The 16,336-nt window shown below is 37.7% G+C and overlaps 1 protein-coding gene across 1 annotated transcript in view; it reads right to left on the reverse strand.

Moving 5' to 3' along the window:
* Positions 1-4,599: 4,599 nt before the first annotated feature.
* Positions 4,600-16,336, reverse strand: part of LOC149251351 (GEM-like protein 1) — a 75,547-nt gene continuing 63,810 nt past the window's right edge. Inside the window, exon 4 of the mRNA XM_089459365.1 lies at positions 4,600-5,031. Coding sequence (XP_089315491.1) covers positions 4,852-5,031 — 180 coding nt within the window. The 3' untranslated portion in view covers positions 4,600-4,851. The remainder of the gene's footprint in view (positions 5,032-16,336) is intronic.

Consider the following 16,336-nt stretch of genomic DNA (forward strand, 5'->3'; position numbering starts at 1 on the left):
TGAAGAGGAGGATGAAAAGAATCAAGAAACATCAAAAGAAAAAGATATACACCCTGAACCAACCCCAGAAAAAGAAAAAATGAATCCGACCATATCTTGTAAAGCATTGGCAAGAATTACCACTCCTCAAACTCTCAAGATAGAAAGACATATCAATAAAAAAAATGTTCAAGAAGTGAAAGATCACATCGAGCATCAAGAAATGAATCCAACCATATCTTGTAATGCATTGGCAGAAATTACCACTCCTCAAACTCTCAATATAGAAGGACATATCAAGAAGAAAAAAGTTCAAGCAGTGAAAGATCACATTGAGCATCAACAACAAGTTCTCCAACTTTTAAAGGATAACGCCACTTTGGTGCAGAATCGAATGAAACAACATGCAGATCAACATTGCAGTGAAAGAAGTTTTGATGTAGGCGATTGGGTATTTTTACGGCTACATCCATACAAACAAATGTCCCTCAAGCAAGCTATTTATGAGAAGGAAATGTTGGCAATACTACATGCACTTAATAAATGGCGACCTTACCTAATGGGAAGACACTTCAAGGTAAAAAGAGATCATGATAGTCTTAAATACTTTTTAGAACAAATATCATCTTCAGAAAAACATAAAAAATGGGTCACATATATGTTGGGTTATGACTTTGAAATCATTTACAAAAGAGGGAAGCAAAATGTTGTTGCAGATGCACTCTCAAGAAAGGATGAGGATGTGGAAGCATTGTTTTGTGCTATTTCTATTATCCAGCCAGATTAGATAAACGAAGCAAGGGATGAATGGAAGAATAACGAAGAAGTGTGGCCACTCATTCAAAATTTGCAAAAGATCTCAGTTCAAATAATATTGGCGGAACTTAACAAGGAAGGAATAATCATATTGGAACCTGAAGCAGTCACAGAAACAAAAAATCGACAGCGACGAAATCGATCAATTTCAAAGTATCTCATCAAGTGGAAGAACTTACCCGCTGAAGATTCCACATTGGAGGATGATAATTTTATATGGAAGCATCTAGAACTACTCAAGCATTGAGGACAACACTTTTTGAATGAGAAGAGCATGTTAGGTCCCTATACTACTAGTGTAACTTCTTATTGTTATGAATGCAACCCCCTTATTATATTGTTGTGCCCATGTAGTCCTCATATTGTTATTAGTGTGCCCCATAAAAGTCCGCTATTGTTATTGTTGTGCTCTTACATTATTATTGTTATGTCGACTCTAATTATATTATGGCCCCTTAGACTCCTATATATAGGAAGGAGATATTGTCATTTGTATCATCCAAGAATTATTCATTTGTGTAATGTAAAAGAAGTTGTCCCCTCAAAGAGGCTTATTTTGAAGGTGTTGATCTCTCTTTTCTATCTTTTGCGAGTTGGTTTCATAACATATCATAACCACCGCATACTATATTGTATTGTTAACAATATCTACATAGTTAATTGAGGAAATAATGGTTCTTTATGCTAGATCTAGGTTATATTATTTTTTGTTGAGAAGATTGTTAAATCTATTTTCTATCTAAGATCAACATTTCTCATTGTGAACTTTGTTAGAAGCCTATGCACAAAACTCTTTATCCACTTTTCGGGTCTACTGTGAATGGTTAATTAAAGTGCTCTCTTGGATATTTTGTCTATATAGATACTTATAAAAATGGATGGATGTAAATGAATCAATGGTTTTGTGTGCCAATTTGATGAGTAAGCATCTCCTCTTCAAATCTTATGGTATTTTTTTTTAAATGTATTCAAGTTTGCTAATACTTTTAAAGTGTTGATTTTACACCCTCTTTTCCTTCTCTTGGTAAATCCCTTCAAGACTATTTGAAAATTTTAGGGACAAACTTCCTTTTGACAATCTTGAAATTCGTTTAGGTTACTAAAATGATTTGGTAGAGTTTCTGATCTTTCAACTCTATCTATATTTCTAGTCCACCTACTTCTAAAGAGGAGCCCTAGTTAACCTTATATGCCTAATCACAAACTAGGCACTAGTCTATCCGTATTATAGTCAAAATTAAAATTAAAATTATTTTTCTCCCTTTTATTTAAGTAGATATAGAGTTTATCTAATTGACGTCTTAGTTTTCATCTCTAAAACCCTAGATATTTTATAGAATTTTCATCATTTTAAGCTGAAATCATTTTTTCTGAAAATCTATGTTGTTGTCCCAAATTTCTGCATTAAATAAGAGTTCATTGATTCATTTTTAGCATTTGTTATATGTACTTAATTTTCAAATTAATATGTTGGTTTCATAGTAAATTAATTTCTTATTCTATCCTAAGAGAAACCATAATTTCATTTCACATTAAAGGGCTAAAACTTATTGCTACAATTAACTGTTTATAGTTCAATTCAATTCATTATTAAAACAAGTTTTAGCAACCTTGATTAATTTTTAGATCTAGAATTTGTGAGAACTAAGACATATAAGATATACATCATAAGACACAAACTTGCAGTTGAAATCTTAACTCAAATATGGAATTAATCCTAACTAATCAACTGGATCCCTAAATCTCTTATCATTCAAAGTTAGTTATAATTGGGTAATAACAAAAATAACTATGGACTTGTTTTGTCTTGCCATAGAGAACCTTATTGATACTAGAGAAAGCTCCCTCATGTTGAGCTTCATCCCAACATATATAGAAGAAAGTAGTTGTCTAGGTAATAATGTCAACTCTTTCAAGTTACACTCAAACTTAGTGCTTTGTGAACGCCTTACAATAAAGGGTGCAAATTTGTCTCATAACAAACCCAACCAAAGCAAGGCGTTGGTTTCTTCCCTTCTCAACCAACCAAAAAACTTCAAAATTCATCTTTTAGATTTTTGCTTAGTAATCTATAATTACAACACTTAAAAACCATAAATTACATTTCATTTAGAAGCCATTTGCATTGTCAGATCAAATCTTAAGTTTATCCCATTAATCTCTAGCAAATCACTGATTTTTGGCCTAGAAGCCTTAGCTCAATTTGCTTGCTTTAGCCCTAGTTTGGGAGTTGATTTATATTTTTAAAAGGACATTTACAGTTTGATTTAGATCTATAAATTCCATCAAGATAAAACTTTAAAATCAAAATGAAAATATTGTTGTTTTGAAAGCAAACATTGACTTTTTCTATATCAAAATACCTAGGGCATTTTCTCTTGTACCTCTTTCATTGTTTATTTGTAAATCTTAGAGGCATTTGATTTCTGTTCCAAACATAAAATTTACAGCAAGAGATATATATAAATGAACTTAGAAGTTGATTTGTGGTTTCTAGACGCAAATCTTCAATCTCTAGCATCAAAAACTAGCCAATTTGTGTACTTTGTCTTAGCTTCTTGATGTTTCAATTCTTATAAATAAAGCATTTGATAAAGTTGATGCAAATTTGGAAATTATCTCGAGAATACATTAAAAGTTAAAACAGATGGATAGATCAGTTTGCATACTTTAAAAGCAAATCTACTTTCTTTCATGGTTGATATCTAACTTGATTTGCTAGTTTAGGCCTGGATTTATCATTGTTTACATTCCTAAAAGAGAGTTGTTGATAGATCTAATTCAAATCTGAAATTCCTGCATTTCATATTTCTCAAACAGATTTGGACTTGTTTTATTGTTTTCTAGCGGAAGGCTTGTTGAATCTCTTCACATAAATCTAAATCAACTTGCATTATTTTAGCCTTGTGTTCTGTTGATCAATGGATTTAGAGGCTAATTTAAATCTGAATGCAGTAATGAACCTGAAAGCATTATAATCATAAATATTAAATCAGATAACAAAAATGAGCTCCCTCTTGTTTCCACTTCATACTACAACACCTTGAACTTAGTTAACCATAGGGAAGCCCCCCTTGACTAGATCCATCCTTAATCTAAAGTGAGAAGGAAAAGGCACTAAGGTGACTGTGGTGGCTTTCCTAAGTTGCTCTTTGGTCTCATGCTTGTGCTAAGAAAGAACCTAGGAAGTAAGATGCACAACAAATAGGAACCTGTTTTTGAGAATAATACACAAATATAAAATACAAACACTCAGGTATGACAACCTGTTACCTAAAATCAAACAAAAATTACACCTAGTTATACACCTGCATGAACATACTAAAATCGTACGCATAAGTGTTAGATCACCCAACAATACATCCAATACATGTGAGGAAACATTAGATGTTTGAAACCATTTACATGAATGTTGGTGATTTTATTCATTAACATAGCTTAAATCTAATTCTAAGTTTGATGGACCTAAATATCATTTTAGTCAAGAATGATGTTGATTCTATATATTAGCATAGCTTACAGTTATTTCTAAATCTGATGGACCTAAATATAATCCAAGTCTTTAAATATGAACAACAATTCACTTCAACAATGACAGTAATAAAAATAGAGGTGCCGAAAATAATTTACTTGAACAATGACCACTTAATAGAGATGCCTACAATTCGGAACATATGGGGACCAGCATATCTATAATTTCATGACAACTGTTGGAAACAATAATGTAAGCAGCCCATTTCGAAAGGAAAATCGCATGTGGAAAAGGGATTATGTGAGATCCAAGTTTATTTAGGAGAAAGCAAAGACACAAAGATAAAAATAATACCAAATCAAATGTTTGCTACAAATACGGGTGTGTGTTTTAACCAAAGGGAGAAAATTTTCACAAGAAATATGCATGGATTTAGGTTATACATGACCATGACTGTGAAATACAAATATTCTAACGTTGATCATCCATGCTCCAAAGAGGATACCTTACAGTATAAACAACTTCAAACTTGCCCAACAGGTGATTATGAATTAGATGTCCTCCTTTGATGGTCCACTGGTTAGCTATGCCCCCTCTCTTTTCAAAATTCCTTGCAGATTCTTTACTGCTTTATCATAGTTTACAAAACCCATGAACCAAAATTCATGGTTGTCAGTAGAAATTATCTGAATGTATTTCTCCGCAGGGTTGGATCTATTTGCTGAAGGATTGACATCTTTCAGTTGATGAAGAGGTAGCACCACCTATCCATCACCACCAAATATTAATACTCTATCACTATGTGTACGAGTATGCATTGCAGCAGCAAAATTCCAAGGTCTTTCAACAAACAATTCTATTTCATTAAATTAGGAGGCAAAAGATGAACAAATGTTAACAGAGATGTAAATTCCACTTTTACCAATAAACTGAAGCATGTTAATAATGTTACTGATATTACTGCAAAATACAAAAAGGGGAAATGATACACATATCTGCATGGTCACGATACTTCATGTGATGGCACAAAAGAATGGAAACATGATGAGATATAATTTATCCACAAGCGATACAATCATAATAGATATTCAGCAGACCTCCACCACATGTTAAACAGATCAGCAATAAAAAATCTCTAGCGACACTAATACAAAAAATGTAGTCATATCCAGAAATACTGTAAATTTTTTGCAAGTCCACACTTTTCAGCCAGTCAGTTGGCCGCAAATAAATACAGCATTTTAGTATTCAACGTTATGTACTCACTTTAAAGATACAAGCCCAATAGAATAAAATAATATGTAATTTTAATTTCATGGTCTTATTCATACTGTAATTTAGTGTATATAACTCAGAACTTTTGAGTTCCTAATAACTGAGGCAGCTTAGGGGCTAATAAAGGGCTTTAGTGATCCGAATTGGATCCTCAAACATTCTTATAGTTTCCTGAACTCTATAAAACTCATACCAAAGTTTTAAAGTGTTGTGGATGTGTCGAGCTTATCAGAAATAACCTCAAGACAATGGCAATTTGTGGTCAGCATGGAGCAACGAGGACCCTCGGTCAAGCGCACAGACTGTTGGCCCATGGTAACCGCGTGCTGGCACAAACTAGCAAAACGAGAAGTCAAATCCAAAAACAGAGGCCGTTTCTGATCAGGACATCCCCCTCAGTGAAGGAAAGCCCCGAGCGCTTGGTCACGGGGAAAAGCATAGAACTACACGGAAATCGCTGATTCTGTCAGAAGGCAGGCCCCGCGCTAAAACCGGCAGGATATCGGAAGGCCCTCAAGTGGTAAGCGGGTTCGGCCGAGTGCTGCCAATTCCAAATAATGGGTGTCACGCGTCCAGCGGATGAGAGAGAAAACCGCTCTCATCGCGCGGGTAAAGGGCATGCTACTTACCTGCGCGATATGGACGGAGACCGTAGGATCTGGAGGCCCCAGATCAACGGTGGAGAAGCAATCCGATGGATGACCGGATTCGACAGGGAAATAGGCTAAGGCAGATAAGATTTGAGATCCGACATGACCGATGAGTTGGCAGAGGGAGTAGTTTCGCGGGCGATCTTGGAGCAATGAAAATAAAGACCGTTCCAACAGAACTGACACTCAGTTCGTGGGGAAACAGGTTGCCACCTCTCTGTGAAGCGTTACAGTGATGATGACGCAGAGCAGGGGAATTCCAGTGGACAGAGGTAGGAGATCCAGAGAGCCGGGAAGCAAAAACAAACAGTCAGGGAGCAGATTGGCTTTAAGCCACGAGCGGACAGAGAAAGCAAAGAGGAGGAGGAGAAGAAGCAACAAAAGAGAGCAAAGAGAAAGAGAAGAAAAAAAAATTGCAGAGAACAGAGAAGCCGAGCTGACCTGCATAGCAAAGGCAGCATCGACAGACAGAGAGAATCCGAAAGTCTGTGAACTCCAGAGAAGGCTTGAGAGGTTCAAGCAACTCCTCTGTGTATACCTGTCAGGTATTGAGTACCAAATTAGACTCATACCACTGAGACTAGTTGAGGTCGAGATTCAGTAAGGGGAGTCTGTGTACTCTAGAGACTTGGGGGATCCAAGTACAGCCCTACTAATCATTATCTATTAAGTGAGACTCAATTTGAGCTCACTGTTGTAAAACTCTGCTTTTTAAGACACAATAGAAAGGCCACCACTGAAGGCTGGACCAAGAGACGTAGCCCAGGAGGATTGGGTGAACTCCTTATTAAATTTGTTGTGTTTATGTGTTTGCTTATTATGTTCTCTTACCGTTTCAGTGTCTGTGTATTTCGCAATCTTATCGATCCGTGGCATAAAATAACATAGACATCCCCTAGCACATAACTCTGTAATACCTTCATTAATTAACTGAGATCATTCACGAGTGATTTCAGATCAAGTGGTATCAAAGCTCCTAGGTTGTTAAGGTTAGACAAGCTTGTGCTGGATTTTGTTGTTGAATGCTAACTAGATCAAAGCTTAAATTAGGAGAAGGAGAGTTGGTCGAAACTAACCCAGAAATTGGAAGAGTTTGTCCTAAGAAGAAAATGTCAGAAAAGGGTCCCTTGGGACCAGACCCCCAATTCATAGCTAGTTTTGTGGCCATGAGGTCCATGGTACAAGAAATCTACAGGGAGTTTAAGAAAGGAAAATATGAAGATTCATCACACTCCAAAGAAAAAGGAGAAGAAGAATCTCTCCTCCATGACCACTCAAAAGGCAAAGGGAAAAAGAAAACTTGCTCACACCTCCTAATAGCCCTGAACATAAAAAGAAGACATATTTGATTAAATTAGATGTTAGATTTGATTTACCAATATATGATGGAGAGTTGAACGCAAAGAAGCTGAATAATTGGACCAAACAAATTGATGTTTATTACAGAGTGCAGAGTATCGACTCAGACAAGAGTAAGATTCAGTTGGCCAGCCTATGCCTCGGAGGCACTGCCTTGGTATGGTGGAAAGGCAAGACACAAGCTGACATGAAGAAACATGGTAAGATTCTTTCTGTCTGGAGTGAATTTGTTTCTGCAACCAAAAAGCAGTTCTATCCACTAGCTTACATGCAGCAAGTCATGATGAGCTGGCAAACTCTTCGCCAATTGAAAGGGAAAAGTGTACAAGGTTACACCCAAGAATTTAGGAAAAGAGCTTTGATTCTAGGAATTTCATTAGACTCACCTGAGACTCTGTTGAAGTACATAGATGGTCTACACAACTACATGAGGCACACTATCCTCATGTTTAATCCCACTAGTATAGATGAGGTATCTGTTCAAGCTACACATTTCGAAGCTAGAAAAAAGAATGGGAACCCAGAAGTTGGAGGATCATCCAAGCCCGTTGCAAGCAAGAATAAGGAGAAAAGAAAACAGAAATGGAAAGAGAGGAAGGCAAACACTGCACAGAAACACAAGTCTTCATGCACTCACTATAAGAAGGATGGGCATGATGATGAGCACTATTGGATTCTGCATCCGGAGCTGAGACTTAAGAATTCGAGAGCAAGAAGAAGAACTCTGCTGCAGCTATTCAGAAAGATTTGGAGTCAGACTCAGGAGATGAAACAACCATTGCAGCCACAGGTATAAAAGGTTGTCCACTTTAGAGAACGCAGAAATCAAGAAGCAGGTGCAGGAGTTGCTCGAGAAGGGTTTCATCAGACCTAGCACATCACCATGTGGGTCTCCAATCATTTTGATGAGAAAGAAAGATGGCTCGTGGAGAATGTGCATTGATTACCGAGCACTAAATAAGATAACGATCAAAAATCGTTATCCCCTTCCTTGCATAGATGACCTATTAGATCAATTGAAAGAAGTTGTTTATTTTTCCAAGTTAGACTTGCATAGTGGATATCATCAGGTCAAAGTTGCAGAACAAGATGCATGAAAGACTGCTTTCAAAACAAAGCAGGGATTGTATGAGTGGCTGGTTATGCCTTTTGGCTTAACCAATGGTCCTGCTACTTTCATGAGAATAACGAATGATGTACTCAGACCTTTTCTTGATGATTTTGTTATTCTATATCTAGATGACATTCTTATATTTATCAAAACGTGGGAAGAACATTTAAAGCATGTTAAGCAGACACTAGAAATTTTGAAAAGAGAAAAACTTTATGTTAAACTCTCAAAATGTGAATTTGACAAAACATCTTTGAATTATTTGGGACATAGAGTAGGGGGTGGTGAATTGAAGATAGATCCCTCTAAGGTGGCAGCGATTGTAAACTGGCTTAAACCCAAATCTGCTATAGAAGTTAGAAACTTCTTAGGAGCAACACAATATTGGAGAAAGTTCATTTCTAACTTTTCCTTAATTGCAGCTCCCTTACATGCTTTAACAAGATTGAACAAGGTGTTTCAGTGGGAGGCAAACAGCAGAAAGCCTTCAACACCTTGAAAGAAAAGATTAGTACAACACCAGTACTAGCACTGCCTGATCTTCAAAAACCATTTGAGATCCAAACGGATGCCAGTGACTATGCCATGGGAGCAGTGTTGATACAGCACGGTAAACCCATATGTTATCATTCTGAGACATTTGATTCTGCAGTAGTTAACTATCCCACGTATGATAAAGAATTGTATGCATTAGTACAGAGTGAAAAAGTGGAAACATTACTTAATGGGCAAGGAGACAGTTATACATACTGATTATCAACCACTTCAATATCTACACTCCCAAACTAAGTTGCAGCAATCAAGACACTATAGATGGATGGGTTTTCTACAACAGTTTCATTTAGTCATCAGATATAAAAAGGGCATACACAATAAAGTTGCAGACATGTTATCCAGACCAATTATAAATGCATCTACTATACTTAAGCATAACTCAGTATCGCATGAGAGCTACATTGAACAATATGCTCAAGATATAGATTTCAAAGATGTATATGCAACTTTAAGTCAAGGCAAACGAGTAGAAGAATTGGATTATCACATTAAGGGCCAACTCTTGTATCATTGTGGGAAGCTATGCATTCCGCAAACTGAAAGAGTAAAGATAATTTAGGAAGCACACTCTTCTCTAATATCAAGTCACTTTGGTGTAAGTAAAACGGTTGCAACGCTGCAAAGATTTTGTTATTGGCCAAAAACGAATGAGACAGTTTCTAGATATGTAATAGGATGTACCATGTGTGCTAAAGCAAGCCCAGCAACAGAAAACTAAGCTTGTACACTCCACTATCAGTTCCTTCTCATCCTTGGGAAGTGTTTCCTTGGACTTTGTTGGAGGACTGCCTAAATCTAGGAAAGGTCATGACTATTTGTATGTTGTTGTGGATAGGTTCAACAAAATGTGTATTTTGATACCTTGTAAAAAACAGATTACCGCTGAACAAACTGCAAAGTTGTTCTTTCAGCATGTATGGGTTCATTTTGGATTACCCACTTCCATTGTATCTAATCGAGACACTCAATTTGTTGGGAAGTTTTGGTCCAGTCTGTGGGATGGACACCAAACTGAAAAAAAAAAAGCACAGCCTTTCATCCACAGACAGAAGTGGTCAACAGGACAGTGATCCAGTTGCTCAGAGGCTATTGCAGCAAGCATCCCAAACTTTTGGATGAACATTTGTGTTATGTGCAGCATACTTACAACCGAGCAAAACATTCTCCCACACAGAGATCTCCTTTTGAGACCTGTTTTGGTTTCACACCAAGGTCTCCCTTGGATTTTGTCTTTGGTAAAGACATAGCAATTGATGGACACAGTGATGTGGACAAGGCAACCAAGTTCATTGAACAAATCCAAGAGATTCACCAGGCAGTACAGGAATAGCTGGAAAAGAGCCAAGCCAAATACAAGGCAAGGCATGACAAGCATCGGATGGAGCATAGTTTCCAAGTTGGTGATCAAGTCTGGTTGTATATCAGCAAAGACAGAATGCAAGGTGAAGGTAAAAAGCTAAAGCCAATAAGGTATGGACCTTTCAAGATACTTGAGAAAATTGGTGAGAATGCTTTTCGCCTTGATTTACCAGCTTACATGCACATCTACTCAGTCGTTAATGCAGACAGCTTGAGACTATTTGAACCTTCATTAATTGAAGATCCTGAAGAGCAGAGTCAATTGCCTTCTATTGATGATCTGTTACCTGAATATCTCAATGAATTGTAGGAAGATACAGTTCTGGATAGGAAGGTGAGGACGACGCGCAGGGGAGATGTTGAGTACCTCAGGATTGGACTCAAGGGTTCAAAGCCAAGCAGCGCAAAATGGATAGAGATTGGACAAGTGACACTGTTATACCCTCAGTCGATGCTTTAAAACCAACTTTTGGTGGTCAAGAATCTTTTTTTCAGTGGGAAGGTTGTGATCTGAATTGGATCCTCAAACACTCTTATAGTTTCTTGAACTCTGTAAAACTCATACCAAAGTTTTAAAGTGCTATGGATATCGAGCTTATCAGAAATAACCTTTGGACAATGGCAATTTGTGGTCAGCACAGAGCAACGAAGACCCTCGATCAATCGCGCAGACCATTGGCCCATGGTAACCGCGCACTGGCACAAACTGGCAAAACGGGAAGTCAGATCCAAAAACAGAGGTTGTTTCTGATCAGGGCGTACCCCTCAGTGAAGGAAAGCCTCGAGCGCTTGGTCACGGGGAAAAGCATAGAATCGCACAGAAATCGTCGATTCCGTCAGAAGGCGAGCCCCGCGCTAAACCAGCAGGATATCGGAAGGCCCTCAAGCAGTAAGTGGGTTCGGCCGAGTCCCATGCAATTCCATACAACGGGTGACATGTGTCCAGTGGATGAGAGAGAAAACCGCTCTCATCGCGCGGGTAAAGGGCATGCTACTTACCCGCGCGATATGGACAGAGACCGTAGGATCTGGAGGCCCCAGATCAACGGCGGAGAAGCAATCCGATGGATGACCGGATTCGACAGGGAAATAGGCTGAGGCGGATAAGATTTGAGATCCGGCATGACTAATGAGTTGGCAGAGGGAATAGTTTCACGGGCGATCTTGGAGCAACGGAAATAACGACCGTTCGAAGAGAACTGACACTCAGATCGTTGGGAAATAGGTGGCCACCTCTCTGTGAAGCGTTAATAGTGATGATGACGCAGAGCAAGGGAATTCCAACAGACAGAGGTAGGAAATCCAAAGGACCGGGAAGCAGAAGCGAACAGTCAGGGAGCAGATTGGCTTTAAGCCACGAGCGGACAGAGAAAGCAGAGAGGAGGAGGAGAAGAAGCAGCAAAAGAGAGCAAAGAGAGAGAGAAGCAAAAAAAATTGCAGAGAAAAGAGAAGTCGAGCTAACCTACAGAGCAAAGGCAGCATCGACAGACAAAGACAGAGAGAGTCCGAGAGTCTGTGAACTCCAGAGAAGGCTTGAGAGGTTCAAGCAACTCCTCTGTGTATACCTGTCAGGTATTAAATACCAAATTGGACTCATACCACTGAGACCAATTGAGGTCGAGATCCAGTGAGGGGAGTCTGTGCACTCTAGAGACTTGGGGGATCCAACTACAGCCCAACTGATCATTATCTATTAAGTGAGACTCAATTTGAGCTCACTGTTGTAAAACTCTGCTTTTTAAGACGCAATAGAAAGGCCACCATTGAAGGCTGGACCAGGAGACGTAGCCCATGAGGATTGGGTGAACTCCTTATTAAATTTGTTGTGTTTATGTGTTTGCTTACTGTGTTCTCTTACTGTTTCAGTGTCTTTGTATTTCGCAATCTTATCGATCCGTGGCATAAAATAACATAGACATCCCCTAGCACATAAGTCTGTAATACCTTCATTAATTAACTGAGACCATTCACGAGTGATTTCAGATCATTTAGTCACATGAGTTTACTCCATTACGTAATGTTGGTTGTTGTCATGGTTCATGTTAAAACTGAATTTTCCCTTGATAGATTCAAGTGTTAACTTCAGTATTGCTTGTGCACACATTTGTGATCAAGTTTGACTTCTCCTTCCTCCATCTTGATTGTTTAGCAGTGACAGCTTATGGACACATTCACAGTGGGTTCCATAGATGTAGTTATCAGTTTCTAGGGTTTTCATTTAAGTTATAGAGATTAAGTTTCAGAGGTCAGATTTGCCTCCTTGTGTTTTCAGTTCTGTATTTAGGCAGTTATAAGTTTGTTTAATGTTCATTATGTAATATGGAATCATCCAAAGGGCTGAGTAGTTTCCAAAACCTGAGTTGAGGTTTCCACTTATTGGACAGCAGGTCAGATCAGAAGTATTAATTTCTCGTAAGTCAGTTTCGTGCATCCCTGTCAGAGGAACCACTACAGGAAAACCTCACGCTCAGTTAGGATTCAGAGCTTAAGTGCTGAGTTTAGGGTACTAAGTAAAGGAGAATCTGCTTCACCAGTATGGCCATTTCATTTGTGTTTCATCTTTAAGAAGGGACTTCAAGACAGTTCCAAATACCACCTTGTTATGAATATCATTTTGGATCCTTGAAGATACCTGGTTCAATTTCTCAGTGAATGTGAATCAACTAGAGGGCGCACTTAATAAGGGTGTTTGGGTAGACCTGCAAAGAAAATTTTAATTTCAGACTAGCACATAAACATCACTTTCTGGGTCCGTAGCAGAAACTTCATGATGCAGATTTGAAAGAACAGAACGCAAGAATAAAATAACTCATTTTCCTTGGTGATCTTCAACAGTTTTACAGAAGTAATGGCACCTTTGGATGGTCAGCCTGAGCATATTGAAGCTGAACTGCATTGGATTCTCAGTCTAGGGCTGACCTAAGCTTGTTTGGTGTGGATGAGGTCGACCTCTGTTGAAACCGATTGATGGGCCTCCAAACTGTATTTTTACGGCTCATTTTACATCTACATTCCATACATTATTGCTCCAATGCCATAACATTCATGAAAAAATCATTCTTTTGATGACCAATATAACCTATGTTTTTTATATTATATATAATTGGCCTAATTCAAGTTGAAATGTGACATATGCTTGATCTTAGAGTGATTTATAGTTTTTATTATTATTATATATGTTATATACAAAGGCTAATGTGATCCCCAAAGGCTATGTGCACAAAATCAAATCAGCAAGACAAGATTGATATCCTTCATTCATTGCTCCAGACAAACTTGAAAGACTCTCGAAATTTCATCAGAGTTCTGTCCCTTCACCTTGTCTAGAAAAATGGATTGATCCCATAAAACAGGCTGCATGATTTTAGGAGATTTTGGGACAGATTTCATCAATCAAAGGATTGAGTGAAGGCTTTGATAGGATTCCTTTTCAAGTGTAAGATGAAATCTCCTCTAGAGGACAATCATTCATCAATTTGTAAATTCAAATTTGGAAGTAATACATCATTTGGGTTCAAGTTTCTTGCTGAAAATAGTGTTTTTATCTTGAGGGATTCACCCTATTGCTTGCTTCAAATTTTGGGCCTACTTTGGAGAGGTTGAATCCCCTCTACATATGGATTGAATGGCTACTGTTTTATTCTCTTCCAAGAGCTGTAGTTTTATTTCTGCAATTCTTGTACTTTTGTTTCTAGCATTCATTTGCTTTCATGTATTTCCTTTACTATTTTTGCTTTATGGTTTGTCATTTCTTATTATTATAATAGTTTGGTTTATGGTTTGTCATTTCTTGCTATTACAATAGTTTGGTTTATGGTTTGTGATCTTCTGCTGTTAGAATAGTTTAATTTCTTAACATTTACTTTATGTTTATTTCCTTTATGTACATTTACTTTATTGTCATTTGTTTTACCTCTCTCCCTTGCTCAATCTCAGCTCACCCATGACTCTAATGTGCTCCTTTCTTGACACCATTAACTGATTGGGTCTTGTTATGACCATTGTATCCTTCCTCTCTACTAACTAGCAAGACCTCTTGAAACTCTTGATTGGGTAGAGAACCATTAGTAGTAGAGAGCTAAGAGAAGGAATGAGGTTTGGAATTGGGCAACCCTTCTTGTTATTAGAATAGTTTAATTAGTTTACAACCTTCCTGGCAGTTTAATTAGTATTTGGTATGGCTTAATGTTCATTTCCTTGTTTCCATTCTTAGAATTAGCATGCCCCGTTTGTGGTAGATAGTTGTTTCAGTGTAGTTTGCACATACAGTGCACAGCACCTCACAAGTTTGTATGAAACCTGGGTTGACATTTAAAGGATTTCAACATTCTTGTTGCAATTTTCTAGCCCATTTAAGAGAATTCAGCAATCTTTAAGTTTGCCTGGAACATAGAATGAGACAGATCAATCTTGTCTTGCTAATTTCTTGCACTTAGCCTTTGGGGATAACATTAGCCTTCATATATAACATATGCAATAATAATAAAAACCATAAATCACTTAAAGATCAAGCATATGTCACATTTCAACTTTAATTAAGCTAATTATATATAATTAGAAAAACATAAGTCATATTGGTCATCAAAAGGATGATTTTTTCATGAAGGTTATGGCTTATGGGAAAGAATGTATGGAATGTGGATGTATGTAGAATGGCCCATAAAATAAGACAATTTGGAGGCCCATCACCAACTTTCGTCCAACTTAAGTTTTTAAAAAAATTATGTATTTAATGCTAGAGGCTGTGCTCCTCTTAGAATTTTTTGTGATTTCTTTTTTGATGATCTGAATCTGTGCTTAGGAGGAGGTTGCTGGTTGGAAATAGGGCATTTTGTTGACATATGAAGTTGAACTAGGATTGAGAGTTACCAAAAACCAGGGCACATCATCCGTCTTTGAAAATCAGAGGAAATAAAGGCAACAAATTGTAAACCTGTAGTGGAAAATTGGGGGTGATTGGGCATGGTGATAGGTAACACAGTGATTGGGTTGTAACACCATCTTATGATCAGGTAATAACCCCATCTTATAATAGCAATTACAGCTCTTAGGATAACAGCCAGGTGCATTGCAACATGAATGTTTCACCTCTATCCTGTTGTGAATGAAGACACATCTTTGAGAAGATTTTTCTATTTTTAGAAGACTGTTCATGTACCCTACTTGAGGAGTTGTTTCGAACCTTACCCCATAGGTGGAGGGTGCAATAATGTGAGATGTTTGGTAGTTATCTGGTTCTATTTTTACAGCAGATAGAGAACCATTACAGGATTCAATGTGCTGCATTCAAATCTATTTTAGCACTCAGAATATTGACATGTGTCACTAGAAACCCTCTCACAGTGGTCAAAAACTCTTCAATGAAGTAACTCCCATTATTTCAAGGGATATATGGGGCTTTCATGGCATAATCAAGGGTCATGTGTACAAAAGAAGGGGAATGCCCTAGTGTTCTATAGGCACTTTGTGAAGAGGAAACTACTGGATGGTCATCCTTGGAGGATGTCCAAGCTGAGAAAGGCTATGGTAGCAAGGAACTATTCAAGCCCTATTTTGTGCATATTTTCACCATTACTGAGTGCCTAGCTTGAATGAGATATTAGATCGATAAAGATAAGATGCTCAATAAGATAATAATGAATTCTTGTTTCAGAGCATTGTGTCCGAGATATTAGGCAGCAGCTCTTATCTACTAGAAGCTTGTAAAATAGTAAATTGTTATACACAACATCCAGCTACATATTGAAGCCAATTGCAACA

This window comes from Pinus tabuliformis, chromosome 7 (genome assembly GCF_031772625.1).
Source record: "Pinus tabuliformis cultivar Carrire ecotype Pingquan chromosome 7, CPIR1, whole genome shotgun sequence".
Taxonomy (NCBI): domain Eukaryota; kingdom Viridiplantae; phylum Streptophyta; class Pinopsida; order Pinales; family Pinaceae; genus Pinus; species Pinus tabuliformis.